Here is a 23376-nt window from a genome sequence, read left to right on the forward strand (position 1 = left end):
TGCTGGTGTTACAGAAAATACTGACATTTTTTATTTGCATACAGTAGCTCACCAAGTACAGTAGAGCATATGAAAGAAAGCCGGGCAAGTGCCTCGTGTCCAGGGTTTAACAGGCTGGAAAAGTGGTTTGCAGAATAACCAGGAAGGAAACTGTCTGCTCTTTTTAGTTCCTTTGAAAAAGAGTTCTTATACTTACAGATAATACAATGTGTTATTTTTGTATCAGAAAGGGAAGAATGGACTGCAGAATCCAAGAGGGTTCTTTAAATAATCACAATCCTTGTTTAGTTTGGAAGCCACATGTGTGGGACGGTCTGTGGAAGAGATGTAGCCATAAAAATGTCACCATAAGCCATCAAATCACCTTCAGCTTAAGAACTGAATGCGAAATAATAGAATGAATACAAATAGCAAATCAGAGTGAGGCACCTACTCATGGACAAAAAGACCCTTTTAAATGATGCAGAAGGTTTTCTGTGGAAGTTTGCTGTGGAAGGAGTGAGTGCAAGCTACTTATTGCAGCTTGCACGTAGGGGTTAGTTCAGCCACTTGTCACACTGTTCAGACCTCCAGTTGGAGAACCGTTTAATAAAGCCCTCTCATTGAAGTTCGGCTCTGCACGTATTATGCACACTGCAGAGGGGGGTTTCTCAATTCAGTAACTAGTATATGAAAGAGTAGGATGATGTAAGAAGGGGCATAGGTGTAAAAGAAGGAACTAGTTTTACAATTTCTACCCAGTTAAATTCAGGTTTCCACCCAAATAAATAAACAATAATGTATCTTGGTTTAAAGCTGCCTCTGGACAGCTGTATATGACTCTCAGAGATATGACAAAGGAACTATTAATTGTGCTAGCGTTTATTCAGCTGGTCTGAACTCATGACAATAGTTTGCTACTTACTTGTACATTTTTTATATTGACAAACACGTTATAGTTGCTTGTGCATAGGGGCCCAATCCAACACTCACTGAAGTCAATGGGAGTGTTTCCCCTAACTTTAATGTGAGGTGTAACTAGCCCATGATTATAAAACTTAGACTCTAATATTTTGTTTGTGTGGCTATGAAATAAATAGTCTCTCTCAGTCTATGGAGGGCAGTCATTAGTCTGCTTCCATGCTGCCTTGGGCTGTTGTCTCAGACTGTCTAAGCTAAGCAGGGCTAGATCAGATCAGTGCTTGTATGGAAAAACCTTGGGAGCTGCTGGAAATGGTATTGGTGTTTCTGGTTCAGTGCTGAACCAGTGACACAGAGTGGCATTCACCATACTGCACTCATGGATCTGCTGCCTTGCAGACGAGAGATAAAATAGTCAGGATGAGAAGTGAAACTGACGTCCTAACTACCTACGTTCACTACAGAGGCTGTGACTTCACAAGAGTAGGATTTTTAAATCTGCTAGTTGAGCCGAATCCCAGCTTAGATAATGATGTTCTGCTGACCTAAATTGTCCTTGCAGTTTCAAATGGCTTCACTATCCTTCTTGACTTAACTTCTTAACAATTGCATAGCATACTGTAGTGGTGAAAAAGCTGCTGCGTTCCACTTCAGCTTGTGGGTGACATGATTTCTGTGTTAAGGAATGGTGACAGACACTCTTTCCCCTCCAGTTGCTGCTGAATAAATGTTAGAAACTATTCCTTGTAACCTGTACAAGCACTAAGTCACGTTCACAGGATAAACAAGAATATGGATGTGTAAATACACAGTCTGGAGAAGGTCCTGTATTATGTTAGAGGACAATTAGTCTGCAACTCAAAGCACATTTATCATAACAACATTATAAAGGAAAACATCATTTGCATTATATTTGAAATTGAGTTGTTTTTTTTAAGTACTCACACCTGAGAGACATTAATCACATCCCAGGGTTTGGAAAAATAAATGCCTTGAATCTCAATTTGTAGTTGTATTCATATTTTTTATTTTGCCAGAACTTACTCTCATAGCTCCAATAGGGACATGCCTGAGGAGTCTCTTAAATATTGGACATGAGCTGGAATCTGCTTATCACCTTCACAATTCCTGCATGGCAGACTTGTCACCGCTGCAGAAAACAATTCAAACACTGAACAAAGCTCTGCAGACTTGTTTAAAACTAGGCACCACATACCCCTTGGTTACCCCATCAGCCCACCAGTGAGACATCACTCCTTCTTTCAACTGTCAGGAATGGGGCCAAATTTCGAAACTGCTGCAAGTGTGGCCAACTAAAAATGGTGAAATCATGTTCAGAACCGCTGTGCCGTGTCCCCTCTCTCTCCATCTGAAAGCTGTGCACTTGAGTCTGAATTGTGAGAGAATCACAATAAGGGATGGGTTTCTGCATTTGCTACCAATAAGAGAGTGTATCATTGTGACATGATCACAGCATTTGTAAAACATTCTGCTTTGAAGACATTTTATGAGACCCAAAGGAACAGTATGAAATTAAATTTTATTCTGGATATTTTTTAAGCACCATCAGGAGACTGAATATTTTCCAGATTTAGTATTTTTAATATTTTCTTCCTGCTCCCATTGTTCTCATTTGTAATTTCTGCATTGATTTTGATCAACTCTTCCTGGGCTCACTACGGGTATGTCTACACTGCAAATAAAAACTGGCTGGCCCATGCCAGCTGATTCAGGCTGTCGGGCTGTTTCATTGCAGTATAGACTTCCAGGCTCAGCATGGAGCCTGAGCTCTGGGGCCCTCCCACTCCCAGGAGTCCTAGAGGCCGGACTTCAGCCCAAGCCCAGAAGTCTAGACAGCAATGAAACAGTCCCACGGCCTGAGCCCTAAGAGCCGGTGTCAGTTGGCAAGGGCCAGCTATGGGTGTCTAACCACAGTGCAGACCTACCCTAAGGGTGTGACCCTGCCAGCCATCACATGGTATAGAGGGGGTGCTGCTTGGGAAGGCACATGTGGGATCTGACCCCACACCACTGATGTCAGAGGGAGTCACACAAGAGGCTGTACAGGAACCACTAAGGACTGAGGCTGGTCATAGCGGGGGCAATGCTGCTAAGCTTTCCTCCCTGCAGTGGGAACAGAGAGCACAGCAACCAGTTTCTTGAAAAAAAAGGTACTCCATCGTCACATCTCTAATGTCACAGGCATGTGAGCCACCTCTTAGCATTTTGCTGCCTGTCCTACAGTATCTCCTCAACCCCCAAAAAGAACTGAGCTTTGCGCTAGCAAGCTCTCCAGCAAGGGTGTCTAGAGTTTAATTTCAGCGTGTGTATTGCAGTTGGTTTGTCCAGGGGGGGATTTTTCTAGGTTCTGAGCGCCATTAACATCCCTGGAAAGAAGCTGGTTGTTACTGATATGTTCTTCATATACATTTAAAATGCCAAGGGAAATCAAAGTCTGCTGTTCTGAGTGTAGTTCTATAAAATGTTTGTTGCTTCATTTCCCCAGGAACATCAGAGAGATCAAACCTGGAGCTAATAACTCTGACATGTACCTGTGTGGCTGCTACGCTCTTCTGGCTCCTATTAACACTCTTTATACGCAAGCTAAAAAGGGTAAGAACAGTTGAATAATTACTAAGCTTCCCCGCTGCTCCACTTTTCTCACTGGCATTTGCTCTGGTTAGAAAACGTTCCTCCTGCAAATTAGATTCATGAACATTGCATTAATTCACCAGGTCCTCTACACTAGGTGCAAAGTGGGTGCAAAATGCTAATCACTTTGAACTGTAAATCACTACAGAAGGTGCAAAGCAGGAGTGAATCAGCTGCTCAGGCCTAGAGCCTCAACGATGTTTACACACACAAGTCCCACTGATTTCAGCCGGAGTGAGGCTATGTCTACACTACCTACCTGCAGCTCTGCTGCTTTAAGGTCTTTCATGTAGCCGCTCTATGCCGGCAGGAGAGCTCTCTCCTGCTGGCATAATTAAACCATCCCTAATGAGCAATGGTAGCTATGCTGGCAGGAGAGTGTCTCCTGCTGACATAGCATTGTCCACGCCAGCACGTCTGTCGGTGAAACTTATGTCAGTCAGGGAGGTGGTTTTTTCACCCCCCTGACTGTCAAAAGTTTGGGCAATAAAAGTGCTGGTGTAGACACCTCTGAGGATCTGGGCCTAAGTGCCTGTGAAAGTTGACACTTCAGGTTAAATAGAAAAACAGGGTCTGGTAAGGCCTGGTCTTTGCACTGGTGTAACTATGTTACTTAGGGGTGTGGGTTTTTTTTACTGAAATAGCTGTACCAGTACAACCTCTACCTTGGATGCAGTAATACCAGGATAAAAGGTGCCTTTTAGTGGTGTAACTTATTCCTCTTCCCTCAGAGGAGTAGCTACACTGGTATAAAGCACGTTTATACCAATATAACTGTGTCCAAAAGCCTTGTCTGCACTACAGGTTGTTTCAGTATAATTTATGGTGCTCTGGGGTGTGAATAATCCACACCCTTGAGCGACGTAAGTTATACTGACCTAAGCACTGATGTAGACAGCACTATGTCAGCGGGACATAGCTACTGCCTCTCGTGGAGGGAGGAGTTATTAAGCCCTGCCCTGAGCCCCCTGCCACGCCCCGCACTCCTCCTGCACTCAGCCACCTGCTGCACCCTGCACACCAACCCCCGATGCACCCCTCACCCCTCTTGCACCCCACACATCAACTCCCTGCCCTGAGCCCCCTGCTGCACTCTACACACTTCCTGCACCTCAACTCCCTGCCCTAAGCCCCTGCCACGCGCTGCACCCCTCCCACACGCCCTGGTGACAGGGAAGGGGCAGCATTGGGGTGGGGACTTTGGGGAAGGGGATGGAAAGGGGCAGGGAAGGGGTGGGAAGAGGCGGGGCAGGGGTGGGGCCTCATGGAAGGGGTGGAGTGGGGGGCAGGGTCAGGGGCAGTGAAGATGGCGGTGTCAGTGATGCAGCCCTTGGGCCAATGCACTAGACCTCATGTGGCCCTTGTGGTCATTTGAGTTTGAGACCCCTGGTGTAGTTCCTGGTTCCTTTCAATGGATTCATTGTATAGTTGATGGCCCTTGGTGGGCCATCAAGCTGGCTCAGTGCTGATGCCGTTGTGTCTGAGAGTGTCACCCAGAGACACAGCACAAGTTTAGAAATACAGATATGTCCTACATAGCTATAACTCATAATACAAAGGTGATAGACACATATAAACAAGATTATCAGACTTGGCAAATTATAACGGTTTTTGCAGATACCTTACATGGCATATCTGGCACAACTCACTGCAATTTTACAACATTGGTATTCACAGACAGCTGCAGCGACACAGTAGCCAGCAAACAGCTGTAAACAGGGGAGTTTGAGTGGGAGTTTGCAAGGGGAAGACTAATAGAGGCAGGCGGAGGAACAGACAGGCTAGTGAATGGAGTGTGAGGTGTTCTTGCAGAGTTTTGGTGCTCGTTGGGGGGTTGTTTTTCCATGGGTGGTGGTGTTTTGGTTTGGTTTGTGTTTCCCGGACTAACAGGATTTAGAGGGGAAAGCTATGACAGATACAGAGGCAGCAGTGGTAGTGACCCAAGCAGTGGAAGACACAATTAAGATGACTGGAGCTGGAAGCTGCAGCATGTACATGATCCTGGAGGTGGTACCTGAAAAGAGTTTCGTCTGCATGAAGTGCCACCTGATACAGGTGATGGAAGAAAAGATCCGAGGATTGGAGACGCAGGTGGAAACGCTGGTTGAGTTTAGAAGGGTGTTCAAGCAGATGATGGAGCAAAGACATGAGGAGGCTGAAGGGAAAAGCTCAGACTTGCAGATGGAACTCTGAGGGGAGACTGCTGGGTGAGGAAAGTGGACGGTGGAAGCATGTGACTAAGAGAACCAGGCAAAGGAAAAGACGGGCTAGTGAAGGAGCAATAGAACTCAGGAACAGGTTTGCGGAGTTGGAAAATGAAGAGGGGGCACAGCAGGTGGTTGCTGAAGGTGAGAGGGCAAGGAAGAAGAGAAGAGCAGCTAGTCCTATAGGAAGAGGGGAAGAGTCAATGGAGATAACAACACCAAATATGAGCCCCAGGAGGATATGGAATGGGTTGCAGAGTATTGCAAGGGAGAATAGGAATCAAGAGGACTTGCAGCCAGAGGGAACGGGTTAGACCAGAGAATCGCACCATCACCAGGAAAAGGCAGGTCTACATGATTGGGGACTCCTTACTGAGAAGAATAGACAGGCCTGTAACCAGAGCTGATCCAGAGAACAGAAGGATGTGCTGTCTGCCGGGTGCAAAGATATGGGATGTGGACCTGAGGCTGAAGAGGATCCTAATGGGAGCAGGAAAGAATCCACTGATTGTCCTTCATGTGGGAATAAATGATACGGCTAGATTCTCACTGGAACGTATCAAGGGAGACTATTCCAGGCTGGGGAAGACACTTAAGGAAATCGAGGCTCAGGTGATCTTCAGTGTCAAGTATCAGAGGGTAGCCGTGTTAGTCTGGATCTGTAAAAGCAGCAAAGAATCCTGTGGCACCTTATAGACTAACAGACGTTTTGGAGCATGAGTTTTCATGGGTGAATACCCACTTCGTTGGATGCATGTCAGTGATCTTCAGTGGGATTCTGCCTGTTCCTAGAGAAGAGCAACAAAGGTGTGACAAGATTATGGCAATCAACAGATGGCTCAGGCAGTGGTGCTATAAGGAGGGCTTTGGGATGTATGGCCATTGGGAGGCATTCATGGATGGAGGACTGTTCTCTCGGGATGGACTTCACCTGAGTAGGGAGGGAAATAAGACTTCTAGGATGGAGGCTGGCACAGGTGATTAAGAGAGCTTTAAACTAGGAATTTGGGGGAGATAGCTGGGAGATGTCCAGGTAATCTCCATGCCAGATTTTAACATTGAGATGGAAGAAACGAAGTAAGAAAGGATACAGCCGTGGGTAGGAGAATGGACATAAGAAGGAAGCGTAGTGTAGATACCAGTCTAATAGGTGATACTAGCAGTAGAATGTCTGTGCCTAACGGGGAAAGACTGTGAGCAAAGCCAAACAGCAAAAATTAACATGTTTGTACACCAATGCGAGGAGCTTAGGTAACAAAATGGAAGAACTAGAGTTACTGGTGCAGGAAGTGAAACCAGATATTATAGGGATAACAGAAACATGGTGAAATAGTAGTCATGACTGGAGTACAGGTATTGAAGGGTATGTGCTGTTTAGGAAAGACAGAAATAAAGGCAAAGGTGGTGGAGTAGCATTGTATGTCAATGATGAGGTTAACTGTAAAGAAATAAGAAGTGATAGAATGGATAAGACAGAGTCTGACTGGGAAAAAGTCACATTGGGGAAGAAAGATATTAGATCCTCCCCAGGGATAGTGATCAGGGTGTGCTACAGACCGCCGGGACCTGATTTGGATATGGATAGAGACCTCTTTAATGTTTTTAATGAAGTAAATACTAATGGGAATTGTGTGATCATGGGAAACTTTAACTTCCCAGATATAGACTGGAGGACAAGTGCTAATAATAATAATAGGGCTCAGATTTTCCTGGATGCGATAGCTGATGGATTCTTTCACCAAGTAGTTGAAGAACCAACAAGAGGGGATGCCATTTTAGATTTGGTTTTGGTGAGTAGTGAGGACCTCATAAAAGAAATGGTTGTAGGGGACAACCTTGGTTCAAGCGATCATGAGCTAATTCAGTTCAAACTAGATGGAAGGATAAACAAAAATAGATCTGTGACTAGGGTTTTTATTTCAAAAGGGCTAACTTACAAAAATTAAGGAAATTAGTTAGGGAAGTAGATTGGACTGAAGAACTTGTGGATCTAAAGGTGGAGGAGGCCTGCAATTACTTCAAGTCAAAGTTGCAGAAACTATCAGAAAGGGGAAAAAATTCATAGGCAGGTGTTGTAGACCCAGCTGGATGAGCAAGCGTCTCAGAGAGATGTTTAAGAAAAAGCAGAAGGCCTACAAGGAGTGGAAGATGGGAGGGATTAGCAAGGAAAGCTACCTTATTGAGGTCAGAACATGTAAGGATAAAGCGAGAAAGGCCAAAAGCCATGTAAAGTTGGACCTTGCAAAGGGAATCAAAACCAACAGTAAAAGGTTCTATAGCCATCTAAATACAAAGAAAACAAAGAAAGAAGAAGTGGGACCTCTAAACACTGAAGATGGAGTGGAGATTAAGGATAATCTAGGCATGGCCAAATATCTAAACAAATACGTTGCCTCAGTCTTTAATGAGGCTAATGAGGAGCTTAGGGATAATGGTAGGATGACAAATGGAATGAGGATATGGAAGTAGATATTACCACATCTGATGTAGAAGCCAAACTCAAACAGTTTTTAAGGTCAGGCTTGACAAAATCCTGGCTGGGATGATTTAGTTGGGAATTGGTCCCTTCCAACCCTGATATTCTAGTATTCTATGAGTTTAATGGGACTAAATTGGGGGGCCCAGATAATCTTCATCCAAGAATATTAAAGGAACTGGTACATGAAATTGCAAGCCCATTAGCAAGAATTTTTAATGAATCTGTATTGTATGACTGGAGAGTTGTATTGTATGACTGGAGAATTGCTAACATAGTTCCTATTTCTAAGAAAGGGAAAACAAGTGATCCGGGTAACTACAGGCCTGTTAGTTTGACATCTGTAGTATGCAAGGTCTTGGAAAAAATGTTGAAGGTGAAAGTAGTTAAGGACATTCAGGTCAATGTAATTGGGACAAAATAGTTTTACAAAAGGTAGATCGTGCCAAACCAACCTGATCTCCTTCTTTGAGACGGTAACAGATCTTTTAGACAAAGGAAACGCAGTGGATCTAATTTACCTCAGTTTCAGGAAGGCATTTGATATAGTTCCACATGGGAAATCATTAGCTAAATTGGATTAGCTAAATTGGGATCAGTATGAAAATTGAAAGGTGGATAAGTAACTGGTTAAAGGGGAGACTACAATAAGTCATACTGAAAGGTGAACTGTCAGGCTGGAAGGAGGTTACTAGTGGAGTTCCTCAGGAATCGGTTTTGGGATCAATCTTATTTAATCTTTTTATTATGGACCTTGGCACAAAAAGTGGGAATGTGCTAATAAAGTTTGCAGATGACACAAAGCTGGGAAGTATTACCAATAAAGAGAAGGACTGGGATATCATACAGGAAGATTACAAGAAGATCTGGATGACCTTGTAAACTGGAGTAATAGTAATAGGATGAAATTTAATAGTGAAAAATGCAAGGTCATGCATTTAGGGATTAATAACAAGAATTTTTGTTATAAACTGGGGATGCACCAGTTGGAAGTCACAGAAGAGGAGGAGGAGGATCTCAGAGTATTGGTTGATCATGGGAGGACTATGAGCCGCCAATGTGATATGGCTGTGAAATAAGCTAATGTGGTCTTGGGATGCATCAGGCAAGGTATTTCCAGTAGAGATAAGGAGGTGTTAATACTGTTATACGTCTGGAATAATGTGGGCAGTTCTGGTCTCCCATATTTAAGAAGAATGAATTCAAACTGGAAAAGGACAGAGAAGGGCTACTAGGATGATCCGAGGAAGGAAAGCCTGTCTTATGAAAGGAGACTTAAAGAGCCTGGCTTGTTTAGCCTAACCAAAAGAAGGCTGAGGGGAGATACGATTGCTCTCTATAAATATATCAGAGGGATAAATACCAGGGAGGGAGAGGAATTATTTAAACTCAGTACCAATGTGGACACAAGAACAGATGGCTATAAACTGGCCATTAGGAAGTTTAGACTTGAAATTAGACAAAGGTTTCTAACCATCAGAGTGGTGAAGTTCTGGAACAGCCTTCCAAGGGGAGCAGTGGGGGCAAAAGACATATCTGGCTTCAAGACTAAGCTTGATAAGTTTCTGGTGGGGATGGTATGATGAAATAGCCTAATTTTGGCAATTAACTGATCTTTGACTATTAGCAGTAAATATGCCCAATGGACTGTGATGGGATGTTAGATGGGGTGGGATCTAAGTTACTACAGAAAATGCATTCCTGGATGTCTGGCTGGTGAGTCTTGCCCATATGCTCAGGGTTTAACTGATTGCCATATTTGGGGTCGGGAAGGAATTTTCCTCCAGGGCAGATTGGCAGAGGCCCTGGTGGGGGTTCTCCTTCCTTTGCAGTGTGGGGCACTGGACACTGGCTGGAGGAGTCTCTTCACCTTGAAGTCTTTAAACCACGATTTGAGGACTTCAATAGTTCAGACATAGGTTAGGGGTTTGATACAGGAGTGGGTGGGTGAGAGTCTGTGGCCTGCGTTGTGCAGGAGGTCAAACTAGATGATTATAATGGTCCCTTCTGACCTTAAAGTCTATGATTCTGTGATAATATCCTAAAGTGTCTCCTAGATTCTATACAACATCACTAGGGTGTGTGGCATTTTCACCCTTGAACAATGTAGCTATGTCAACCTAAATTTTAAGTGTAGATTCCTCAGGCCTACAGTCTTTATGTCTGAGCAAGTTCAGGCAAATCAATTCAAGGTCTGACTACAAGATGTCACCTCTTCTACTCCTGGGGGAATTCTGCACCACTGCGCAATGCAGAATTTTGCAGAAATTAAGGTGTATGCAGAATTTCCTTTCCCCCACAGAAATGGGTTGTAGTGCTGCTGGCTACCACTAGGGGCCACTGGACTCAGCAGACCCCAGCTGGCACACAGAAGACACTGCTGGGGGGAGGAGGAGGGAGCTAGAGGGTTCCTGGCTCTGCAGTTCCCAGCATGCCCTGAGGGAAGGAGAAGGTGGCATGCAGGAAACTCTGTGCAAGCCTGGGACCAAGCATCAGACTGTTTTTCCCTCTGGATTCCTGGACTTTGTGGGGGAGGGTGTGCAGGTGTCTGGGCAAGGGGGGGTCCACAGCTGGGCTCTGGGGGGAGGAGGTGCAGGTATCTGGCTGGAGAGCCCTGTGGCTGGGCTCCAGGGAGGAGCGGGTGTGAGTATCTGGGCAAGGGGGGGCCGTGGCTGGGCTCAGGAGGGAGACGGCTTGTGTGTATTGGCTGGGGGAGGTACCACGGCTGGAATCTGGTGTGGGAGGGGTTTTGGGTATCTGGCCCCCCGGCTGGGCTCTGGTGGGGAAGGAGGAAAGGGGGCAGAGAAACAGGAACTGGATTGTCGTAGAGGTTTCTTTAACTTTCTACTCCCGGGGGAATTTGTGTGTGTGTCTGTATTGTTACAGACATACCTGCTGACAGGTATTTTGAAATAAATTACCAAGATAATTGAAACTGGCGTAATTATGTAGCATTATTTTGACAAATAAAATTTGCAGAATTTTAAAATATTATGTGCAGCATTTTTAATTTTTTGGTGCAGAATGCCCTCAGGAGTACTCTTCAGCCCATGCCTTAAAAAATGTGATCTTAGGACAGGTCTGTACTACGGACGTATATCAGTATAACGACATCGCTTAGGGGTGTGAAAAAGCCACACACCTGAGTGTCGTAGTTCTACCGCCCTAACCGCTGGTGTAAGCAGCGCTATGTCTGCAGGAGAGCTTCTCCCATCAACACAGCTGCCGCTTTCAGGGAAGTGGAATAACTACACTGGTGGGAGAAGCTCTCCCATTGGCCTAGCAGCATCTTCACTTAAGTGCTACAGCAGTGCAGCTGCACCGATGCGGTCTATTAAGTGTAGTCCTGCCCTGAGGCAATTTAAGGCCCAGTGCTGCATTTTGTTCTGGACACTGAACACTGCCACTGATTTTGTGAGGATGCAGGGCCAGACCTTTAAAACCATTGTTTCGTTCACTGTATTTCAATGTGTATTCTCCCTCTCTTTCCACCCCTGCAGTACATATGTGCACGCATGCGTACACAGACACATACACACAGAGAAATAAAGAGAACCCGGCACGTTTAAGTCTAGCAAAAAGGAGAGTGAGGCTAGAACGGAAATATAACGGGCTACAAATAGATAAAGAGATCTTATAAAGGGGATAAGGACCAATTATTCCCCCATGTCATTAAGGACAGAATAACTAGTAATGGCACTAGACAATAGTTGGGAAATGGTTAAGCCTTAACTGTAGGAGCAATTAAACCAGGGAAAAAGGAGCTGCAGGAAAGTTTGGGTTTGCTACTGGACTGGACACTCACATACCACAAAACAAGGGAGGCCAACTTCTAGGTAACATAGTAAAGGCCTCTTCCCATCCAAAGGTTTCCATTCAGGATTCTCTATTTAAGGCTCTCTCTAAGTTTCTGTTATAAATCCCTAGTCTTAAAGATTTATGGCTGGAATATAAAAATTAGCTCTAAGCTACAACTTCATATTTAGGGTTCAGGCAGAAATGTGGCAGCCACAGCAGCTACCACATCAAAAACGATTTCATGCTGCCAGAGGAACAGAGCGTCTTCTGAAAGTCATGCGCACACACATGCACGTGCACCCCGACATGTATTTGCTCTGTGTCACACTTTTACTTCCACTTTTACTACAAATATAGGGATGAATCTCCAGCAGTGCCCAGGATTTGGGGCTCAGTGCAGCCAAGGAGAGAGAAGGCAGCTCTATGCCATTTATCTGCTCCTCTGATCCTGGGAGGGTACGTCTACACTACAGGATAAATTCGAATTAGCTAAAACCGATTTTATAAAACAGATATTATAAAGTCGATTGTGTGCATCCACACTAAGCACATTAATTCGGTGGTGTGCGTCCGTGGTCTGAGGCTAGCGTCGATTTCTGGAGCAGTGCATTGTGGGTAGCTACTGTAAAAGAATGAGGCCAATAACGTCGATTTGCATCCACACTAACCCTAAATCGATATAGTAATATCGATTTTAGAGTTACTCTCGTTTTGTAGGAGTACAGAAATCGATTTAAAGAGCCCTTTAAATCAATATAAAGAGCAGTGTAGTGTGGACGGGTGCAGCGTTAAATCGATTTAACACTGTTAAAATCGGTTTAACAGTGTAGTGTGGACCAGGCTGGAGTGATGTGACAGTCTAAGAGCTGTTTCTAAGTTGTGCCAGCTGGAGAAGTGCAATGAAGATCAGCTGGTGCACCATGTGCTCTGGCCCTTCCCCATTGGTGCCCAGGCACACCCTCTCTGTAGAAAGCAGCAGCAGGTCAGAAGCAAATATTGTAGACTTTGTGCCACTCAAGGATTCCGCTACTTTGGAGGGATCCTCAGTTGTCCTTTTAGGGAAGCTTACTGGGTGCTTTGGGCAAGGCAAGGCAGCTGAAACAAGAGTCAGGAAGTTACCCATAATTTTCAACATGCTTCTCTCCCTGAGTTCTTCCTACTTACCGTGTGTGCATTTTCCCTTTTAAGCAATGTAGTGAAAACGTTTTCAGGAAGGAGGACAATTCCTGGCAATGGAGGGGGCGAGCTGCAACCGGCAAGCTGCAGAGCAGCTTGAGTATGAATTGGAAGTATGTGGATGTGAGTGTAAGATGTAGGGGACAATAGCCTATTGCTGTTTTGGCATGGCTTGATGGAAATCGCCCTGATGCTCCTTTCCATGAAGCTTGCACAACTTCCAGCCCATAGCCATGAAACTAGACTTTATACAGGCTGAGATTTTTCCTTTGCCACACAAATACAAGTGCTTCCTATGACTATGCAGAAATCTAGCTGAGTTTATCGGTAACTCTGCATGCTCACAGAAGAAAATAAGTTTCAAAATGTAAACTGGTGTACAGCTATAAACCTTTGGAAGGAATGTGATTCCTTACATTTCTCATAGGAAGGCAGCACTTTGTTTGTTTTGGGGAGGATGCTTTTCTGGTCCAAAATCTCATTAAGACGTGAAGTAATCTTTCTGAATCTGGGGGTTTATTAATCCCCTTAGAAGCCCAATAATTCCAATAGAGTTATCAGAAATGACAACCCCGAATTTCTGAGTATTTAAAAACTGTAATGTACAGTTCAGTAAAACTAAGTCTAAGTCTTGCACAGCTCAAACCACATCTGACATTTCTTTGTTGAATTCACAAAAGAAAAAATACACTGACAGTTGAACTCCATCTGTTGCATGTACCAGTGGGGGTGGAGAGGAATGCGGGTGGCAGAGGGGTTGTCGGGGGCTGGTTTTGGTCTTGGGGTGGGTTTTTTTTGTACAATCCTTCAGCAAAAGCTATTTTCAGCAATGGTGTTTAGTCAGTTTCTGAAAATACTTCTTACTTCTTTAAAGTACAGAGTCTATATCCCATGGCAATTATTTGCATAAGAATTCATATGGATTTAATTGGAGAAATTGACAGCATCATATATGAGAAAAAGAAGGAGGAAGGGCTGGTATAAAAATGTCACATTAAATAACAGAATTTTTAACCAATTTTATATTGGAGTGTGAAACATACATCCTTATGGGGGGAGGTGCTTTATGTGCCTCTATCAGATCTAATCAACTTGCAAACCTTGACCAAAACCAGAAGCTGCTGCCCACTACTGTTGTCCATCTGGTGGTGACTTTGAAATGTTCTTGATTTCCTAGCCTTCTTCATCTGAAATAAAGACCAATTACCTGTCAATCATAATGGATCCTGATGAAGGTCCCTTAGATGAACAATGTGAACGTCTTCCATTCGATGCCAGCAAGTGGGAGTTTGCAAGGGAAAGGCTGAAACTAGGTAATATCCTTGTTACGGTATTAACACACAGCACATTGCCTTTGTGTTTATCAAACTAGATGTGTTTGTAATTAGAGACTACAGACAGGCAGCTGACCATGTATTGAAGATCTGCAGGGCAACTCTACACTTGATTGTTAGTGAGCTGTTATTGTTCTTCAGGTGAATTATTATCAAGATCTAAAATTGCTATTACCTGGCTTTCCATATGATTAGACTCCAGCTGTGGAGTACGTTCAGTCATTTTGTCTGTAGTGCACATAGGGCTGTTTTGTATTTCATAGAAACTGAGATATTGTAGAACATAAAATAAAAACACAGGCCAAGATTTTCAAACCTGGGAGCCTAAGATTAGGTTCCTGAGTCCATTCTGAAGCATCTAAATAAGTGGCCAATTGCAAAGGTGCTGAGCACCCAGTAGTCCCTCCTGAAGTTAATGAGAGGTTTATTAGTAGTACTGTTATTTATAAGTATTCCAGCAATGCCTAAGAGTATGTCTACACTGCAGTTAGACACCCGTGCCTGGCCCATGCCAGCTGACTCAGGCTTGCATGGCTCAGGCTAACGGGCTGTTTAGTTGTGTACATGTTCGGGCTCAGGCTGCAGCCCGAGCTCTGGGACCCTCCCACAGTCCCATCTCATATTTATTTATCGTATTTATTCATCTACTGATGAAAACGCTATACAAGACTTAGGTATTGTTATTTAGGAGCCTAACTATGGACCCAGGATCCTAACCTTAGGCATCCATCTTTCCCATAGCCTAATTCAATTCTCACTTACCAAGGGGCAACTGCCTGTGCAAATGAGGGCAGAAATGAGCCCATTTTGTCCTGTTTGAGTTTTCCTCTAACCCGCTCTTCTTTACTTCTTTTCTTCACATTTATAAAAAGACCTATTGGTGTCTCTCCTATGTACGGAGCACCTATCCTGTACATTAAAATGCACAATAGGAGATAACAGAAAGGACTGGCCATGCCTAAATAAATGTCCATAGAACCTTCCATTTCCTAGCCATCCAGTCTTCAAAAGCCTGAGTGAAAAAAAATGGGTTTTGAAGTACTCCTTTAAGCTGAAGGAGTCTGAGCTCTGGCAGACCCTGGGAAGGTGCAAATTGCAAAGTTGAGAATACCCTGCTGGCAGTTCTCATTTATATTAAGGGGCCTCCAACTCCAGCATCAGCACCAATCTCAGCTATGGCAACATGGCCACATGTCCTTTCAGTCACAAATTAGACTTTAGCCAGTCCAAGGTGCTAAGGTGACAGTGGCTGACACACTGTGGACTGAATCAGGGATCTCCAGAACGAAAAGCATGAGTTGCTACAGCTTGAGCTAAAGACTCATGGATCTCTAGCTGGGGGCTGTTACAAACTCACACTTTGTGGCTTTGGCACAGAGGAAGATCTGTGCATACCCAGCCACACATGCACCGGTGTGTTGCACTAGCACACAATTCAGATCTCACTTAATTTGTCTGCTATCCAGGGTGCAGGGTGAGCAGTATTTGAAAAAGTACAGCCAAAATATCTGAATGGTAATTTATAACACCTGTACATTATTTTGTGAATATTGAAGCATAAAATCTTGTTGCGAGTCTCCTCGTCTGTGAAAAAGTCTTATTGCATCAAGAGTTCAACGTGCATAAACTACATGGAAAGAATCAAGTAGAAATAGACTTAGCTAAAGTTCTCTGAAATTCCAAGGAAAACTTGTCTGAAATGGGTTTGGTTTTGGTTTTTTATAGAGGTTTGGAGGTGAGCTGTGAAAAGTAAAGAGAACAGGGAATTAGTTAAAATTGAAAGAACTGGTGTAAACAAAAAATGTTGACAATGAATGAGAACCACATTCTGAAAAGTTGGGTCAGCAAGGTATGTTAGGTTAGCACATGTACAGGTTCCATTTACATGGCAGTTAGCCCAACCTTTCAATGACCCTGGCAGCTCTGCAAGGGAATAAACTCATAAAATTGAATAGTTCTTGTATAGTTTCTCCCAATATCAGATGTGTGTGTCTTCCCTTTCTAGCTATTTGTCTTCACGCTACATAGTTATTCTAACCAGTGTGAGGAGACTCTCTCTGTTTATATTTCAGATGCCTTATGTTCCTCATCCATTAGTCCATACTATTGATGTAACAGCCATACAAAGCTGTAGGAGGACTTCCTCCTCACCCCCTGAGGCGACAGGTGTTACAGAATCCAATCCATACTAACTCCACTGAATTCAGGGGACATCCTCCCAATTTAAATGAATGGAAATGAAATGAAATGCTAGCCCCTAAATTAGATTGTAAAACTCTAATGCATTAAGGCAAATGGCTGTGTTTAGAGCCCTGTACCTTTAACATTGATATAATTTTGTATCTTATGACCTTACCAATGGTGGTGATAAACCATAATTTAGGACATCCATTACAGTGCTAAAGTTGTGATACAGGAACCTATTGTAATTATTGACCAGGCAGAGTAAAGATTCAGAAATCTGTGTAGTAACCAATTTCATTAGTTACGCACTCCTACAATGCACTATACAACTATTCTCTAACACTGCCAGAGATGAGTGAGTTTCCCACCTTGTTTTTAACACACTGAACTTTCGTATTTATCAATAATTTAAAACAGGAATCCTCTAACACAGAGCAACAGAACATCTGGAATGTGTCAAATAAATTGTGCATGTTTACTGAATGTCTCTTTGAAACTCCTGCCTTCCCAGTTCCTAAGAGGCAACAGCACATAGCAAGAATGACTTGTGGATTAGCCTCTGCCTGCACTCTCCATTAGGACTCTGCTCCAGCAAAGTGACATGCACATGACAACATGACAACTCACATACTTGAAGTTAGATGTGCGCTTAAGTATCTTGCTGAATTGGGGCCCGAACAGAAACTGCCTGGCCCAAAGCGAATTAAGTCAATTCCCATTGACTTTAATGGGTTTGGATTAGCCTCAGAAAGGGTTAGCCAATTTGAGGAATTTTAACCAGAGTTCAGCTGCATTATTCGCTGCACCAGAGTGCTCAAAATGTGGTCACTTGAGTGCTCGTCTGTGGAGAGCTGGTAGCTCACATGGTACCGGGTCCCTCTTTTCATCTGCTAACCTGCACTAAAAGTCAATTAGATAGTTTCCTGATATTAGTTTTCCATGTAAACATCTGTGGGTGTTGTCACAAGGATTATGTGTGGTCATAAATGGGAGGAGAGGTTGTCCAAGGCACAATCTGTATCTTAAAATGTGTTCCACACAATGAGAAAATCTGAGAATCCCTGATCTGCTCTAAAATTTAATATAATGCAAAACAGAATTAGCTATCAATTCAATTTGATTACCATGAAATCAAGGTTATTGTTCAGAGGGAAAACACGTTTCTAGCATTCACGCTGATTAAAGGGATAATAGAAGCCATATGCTGCTTTAAATGGCAACGAATTTGTTTTCTAAATGGTGGCTAAATAGTTTATCCCAAAATGGGAAATGGATTATTACTGATGAAGCCAATTAAAATTACTGATTAAACACAGTTTTACTGTGGATACAGGGATTGTAGTGCCTTGGATTACAGCTTCATATTGGAGCACACCACCAATTGCTAGAGCCCTGCAAATCCGCGGGTATCCGCTTTATATCTGTGGACCATTTTTGTGGATAGCAGCTTGGATGCAGATACAAATTATGTATCTATGCAGGGCACTGCATCTAGACTCACCAGAATGGAGCAGCTGTCACACAGCCAGTAGGCACCAGCTCAGCTCTCTGAATCATGCAGCAGGGAATAGCCCGCTCCACATTCTGGGAATTGTAGTCCCCAGCTTGAATGGACAGAGCAAATAAACTACAACTCCCAGAAGGGAGTGAGCCAAGCGCCATTTTGAAAGAGGTGTGGTGTTGTAATTTAAACTAGTGGGAGGCAAGGGCACGTGCTCTGAAGAGAGCAGTTATTCCCACTCTCTGCCTGGGCCAGATCTGTATGCATTACAGCCTCTGCAGTTGCATGGGGTGTCCGAGCCCTCCTCCGCACCCATTGGGAGTGGGGCACTGCACACGAGGGTCCAGAATTGTAGCCTTCCTACTCAGAGTGGGGAAGAGCAGGTGGTGGGACAGGAGGTCTCTGGGAAGAAGTCAGGGCGGTTGGGGATCGGAGGCTTGATGTGTGGTGACTTGTGGAGCTGTTTAGAGCCCTGCAAATCTGCAATTTTTGCAGAATGGATGCGGATACACATTTAGGCACCTAAGTCGAAATTTAGATCCTCAAATCCTCTGCTTAACGCTATAGCTGCTTAACCCTATAGCTGTGTCATAAACAGATAGCTAAGGGTTAATGTTCTTTTACCTGTAAAGGGTTAACACAGGGAACCAAACACCTGACCAGAGGACCAATCAGGAAACAAGACTTTTTCAAATCTGGGTGGAGGGAAGTTTTGGGTGTGAGTTCATTGTTCTTTGTCTTGTGTCTGTGCCCTCTCGGCTCTGAGAGTGATTTTCTATCTCCTGGCTTTCTAATCTTCTGTTTCCAAGTTGTAAGTACAAGGATAGTAAGACAATAGGTTTATATTGTTTTTTTTGTATTTACATGTGCGTAGTTGCTGGAATGTTTTAAATTGTATTCTTTTTGAATAAGGCTGTTTATTCATTTTTTTCCTTTAAGCAATTGACCCTGTATATTGTCACCTTGATACAGAGACTATTTTTAATGTCCTTTTTCATTCTTTTTATATAAAGCTTTCTTTTTAAGACCTATTGGAGTTTTTCTTTAGTGGGGACTCCAGGGAATTGAATCTGCAGCTCACCAGGGAATTGGTGGGAGGAAGAAGTCAGGGGGAAATCTCTTTGTGTTAGATTTACTAAGCCTGACTTTGCATACCCTCTGGGTGAGGGGGGAGAGAGGTTAGCTCTCTTGGTGCTTGTGTTTCAAGGACTTGAAACAGGGAGGGTAGAATCCCTTTGTTTAGATTCACGGAGCTTGCTTCTGTATATCTCTCCAGGAACCCAGGGAGGGAACACCTGGAGGAGAGGAGGGGGAAAGGAAAAGGTTTATTCCCCTTTGTTGTGAGACTCAAGGAATCTGAGTCTTGGGGTCCCCCAGGGAAGGTTTTGGGGAGACCACAGTGAGCTAGGCACTGTATAATCCCTAGCTGGTGGCAGCGATACCAGGTCCAAGCTGGTAACTAAGCTTGGAGGTTTTCATGCTAACACCCATATTTTGGATGCTAAGGTCCAGATCTGGAAAAAAATGTTATGACAAGCTGCCTATGATAGTCCCCAGGGTACAGTCTGGGCTGATGGACAGCTGTGTCCCCTCAATTCTCCAGCCTGGGCTGCCCTTTACACTGCTTTGCTGTGAGAGCAACCTCGTCTAGTCTGCCCACACACAGCCACCAGCATGTAAATCACCCCCAGATATACAGTCTGAGTGCCAACCAACTACAAATTACACTGCAGGACAACCCCAGCAAAATTCCCAGGCCCAGACGTTTCCCCAGAAATGTGTGTCTTGTACCACCCAGCATTCTCCTCCATAATGCAAACTTGTATAAAGTCCATCATTTCATTAATAGAAAATGATATGCACAAATGTTGTTGTCTCAATTGAAGTTCCCCAAACACTTCAATTCAAACACACTCGTTTAGATAAAATGATAAAACAAGTGTATTATTAACTACAGAAAGAGAGATTTTAAGTGAATACAAGTAATGAGGCATAAAAGTCAGAATTGGTTACAAAGAAATAAAAGGTAAATTGCAGACTAATACCTAATTTAACAAACTAAATGAATTCAAAGCAAAGGATTCCCTCACCACGTCTTACTGGCTAGAATCCTTTCAGCCAGGACTTCTCCCCAAGTTCAGTGTTAATTTCCTTTTCCTTTAGGTGTTGTTGATGCCATGAGTAGCGATGAAGGGAGAGAACATTTGAGACCTCTGTTTTTCCCTTTTATCCTTTTCCTCTTCTTTGAGAATCATTTCCAGCTGGGGTTCAGGAGACAAAGTCTGGGGAGATGGAACTTCCAGCTGTTTCTTTGCCAAGATGTAAATTTCTTGCTCACACCCTTTTTTCTACCAAGTGATAGTCCATCTGATTTTGCTGATGCCTGGCTGAGGAATCAGTTTGCCTTTCGACTTTGAAAAATCAGTTTGTGCCTGCTTTTCTAAACTTGGAATAGCCCTTCATAATGTTATACAGTAGAATCTTATAATTTTACATACAATGTTGCCACGCGTATTTTACCAGGACAATAATAATCAGCACATTGTGAATTTTCAAATGATACCTCACCAGGCATACTTTGGAAAAAAATCCATTATAGTTTTGTAAAAAGGGTGAATATAGGGATACAGACTGTCACACTGCCTAAATTCCCTAGGTGCCTATCTTTCTAATGATAAAGTGCCATGGGTACCTAAAAACCTGTCAACTCCAGAATATCTCAGGTCACTCAACTGAAATCTGGGACACCTGGGTTCAGTTTGCTGCTCAACTTCAGGGTGAGAGGGAAGGAGAAGGGGATTTGAATATCTCTTACATCCTGGGTTCGTGTTCTAACCACTGGGCTAGAGTTGCAAGTTTTAAAGGAAAGTACTCTCTTCTCCTCTGGCATTTTGTATAGGGCCCAATCTATCAGGCAGCCTCTGAGCTTGCCTTCTGGATCAGGCTGTGCAGGTGAGATAGGGCAATGTCTAGATGAGGATCCCACTGGAGCTTACAGGTGTGAGCTGGATCAGACAACTTTGTGCATGCTCAGCAGCAGATTTTTAGGCACTTAAGGACTTTATCAGCAGAAATGTAGGCACTCAGGGACTTTAGATGCCTACAGGTTTAGGTGGCAGCTGGGCAGGGATTTTGAGGGTATGGATTTTGGATTTAAGTGCCTAAAGTAGTAGGAAGACGCCTAAACCCCTTTGTAGATCTAGCCCTAAGGCCTTTTGAGGGATTGGGTTTAGAAACTGGATGTAGAAAGCCCAGGTAGCTTTTTATTTTAAACAGCATTCTTGATCCTGAACCTACATGTTCTATAGAACCTGAGAGACAGGTTCTGCCAGGCAGATGTGGAGAGTTCCTAGTTTTTGCCAGTAGAAATGCAGCACTTTTTCACAAAGCTGGGAGGGAACATATACTTACTGGTTTTGCTGGTGCTGCATATTTTTTCCACAGTGCTCTATTTCATGTTCTTCAATGCCCTTATGAAATATGCTATGTGCCTCCAATAGTCTCCTTTAAAAAATTGGACTGATCATTAGGATGTATAGATTTGTGTATATAACAGAACAGAATATAAAATATTTAATTATGCAAAACTGAAATACTTACTTTTACTCCATTTAAATGTACATTAAACCAACAGTTTCTTATTTGCTGTTGGTTTTTACCACTGTACTTATCATAAATAATTTAACTGTTAGCATTGAACAGGTTTTATTGGATGATTCTAACTCTTTTTTTCTATTTGTAAATTGTCCATTAGTAGCCTGGTTTTCACAAATTTGTTCATCCACTGATAAGAGTGACAAGCTGGGTGAGGTAATATCTTTTATTGGACCAACTTCTGTCGGTGAGAGAGACAAGCTTTCGAGCTATACGGAGCTCTTCTTCAGGTCTGTGTAACCTGGAAAGCTGGTCTCTCAGCAACAGCAGTTGGTCCAAAAAAATTTATTACCTCACTCACCTTGTCTCTCTAATCTGGGACCAACATGGTTACAACAATACTGAAAATACTGCTAAGAGTGGCATTTGTTTAGAGTCACTTTTTCTAACCACACTCTGGTTCACCTATGTGGGAGCCCATTAAAAACTGTACCACAGAGCGTTATCTTTTTGTGAAAATATACTTAGGAAGATTTGCAGAGCACAGGTTGTTATTCAATATGTATGAACGGTTTCAATGATCACAAGTTTGTTTGTTTACATATGTGTATCTCCACAATTTGTTTTCTGTACAGGAAAGTCACTTGGATGTGGGGCGTTCGGAAAAGTGGTAGAGGCAGCTGCTTTTGGAATTAAAAATTCCCCCACGTGCAGAATAGTTGCTGTGAAAATGCTGAAAGGTATTCTGCTGCAGAGCTGTGTTGGAACATATACTGCACTGGTTACCCCCTCCCCCCACTCCCCTGCCTTTTTCTGCATGTCATTCAAAAGCAAGAGTTTATTCTGAACACCCACGAAGGCTGTATAGCTCACGTTTCAGTTTAGATCAGATTTTTCAAGCTAAATGGTGAGCCCTTAAAATGAAACAGGAGGGTCTAGTGAAAGTGCTGATGAAACGTCATGTGGGCCAGGGTTTCAGAAGCACTCCACAGCCAGTTGCTGCTGCGTCTAAGCACGTTTAAAAATCTGGCCCCCAATAGTGTAAGCACGAGAAAAAATAGAAAGGGAAAAATGGTTTGGGGGCTACAGTGTATCCTAAGAACACACAGCCCATGGTACGATTAGTGGTTTCATAGAGTTTAAGGCCAGAAGAGACCCTCATATCATCTAATCTGACTTCCTGAATAACACAGGCCATGAAATTTCGCCCAGTTACCCCTGTATCAAGCCTAATAACATAGACTCGTCGATTTTAAGGTCAGAAGCGACCATCATGATCATCTAGTCCGACCTCCTACACATCGCAGGCCACAGAACATACTGAGAGATAGAGAATCTACCACTTCTTTTGGTAGTTTGTTCCAATGGTTAATCACCTTCCCTGTTAGAAATTTGTGCCTTATTTCTCCTTTTAACTCAGCTTACAGCCACTGCTTTTTGTCATGCCTTTCTCAGCTCCATTTACGAGCCCTTTAGCACTCAGTACTTGCTCCCTGTGAAGGTTATTACCTGCTAATCAAGTTGCATCTCAATCTTCTTTTTAAAAAGCCAAACAGA

The 23376-nt window shown here is 43.4% G+C and overlaps 1 protein-coding gene across 1 annotated transcript in view; it reads left to right on the forward strand.

Annotated features, from left to right (window-relative positions):
- Positions 1 to 23376, forward strand: part of FLT1 (fms related receptor tyrosine kinase 1) — a 156212-nt gene that overhangs the window by 109478 nt on the left and 23358 nt on the right. The window contains exons 16-18 of the mRNA XM_050937138.1: positions 3407 to 3513; positions 14384 to 14519; positions 22455 to 22559. Coding sequence (XP_050793095.1) covers positions 3407 to 3513; positions 14384 to 14519; positions 22455 to 22559 — 348 coding nt within the window. The remainder of the gene's footprint in view (positions 1 to 3406; positions 3514 to 14383; positions 14520 to 22454; positions 22560 to 23376) is intronic.

The sequence above is a fragment of the Gopherus flavomarginatus genome, chromosome 1 (assembly GCF_025201925.1).
Source record: "Gopherus flavomarginatus isolate rGopFla2 chromosome 1, rGopFla2.mat.asm, whole genome shotgun sequence".
In the NCBI taxonomy this organism is placed as follows: Eukaryota; Metazoa; Chordata; order Testudines; family Testudinidae; genus Gopherus; species Gopherus flavomarginatus.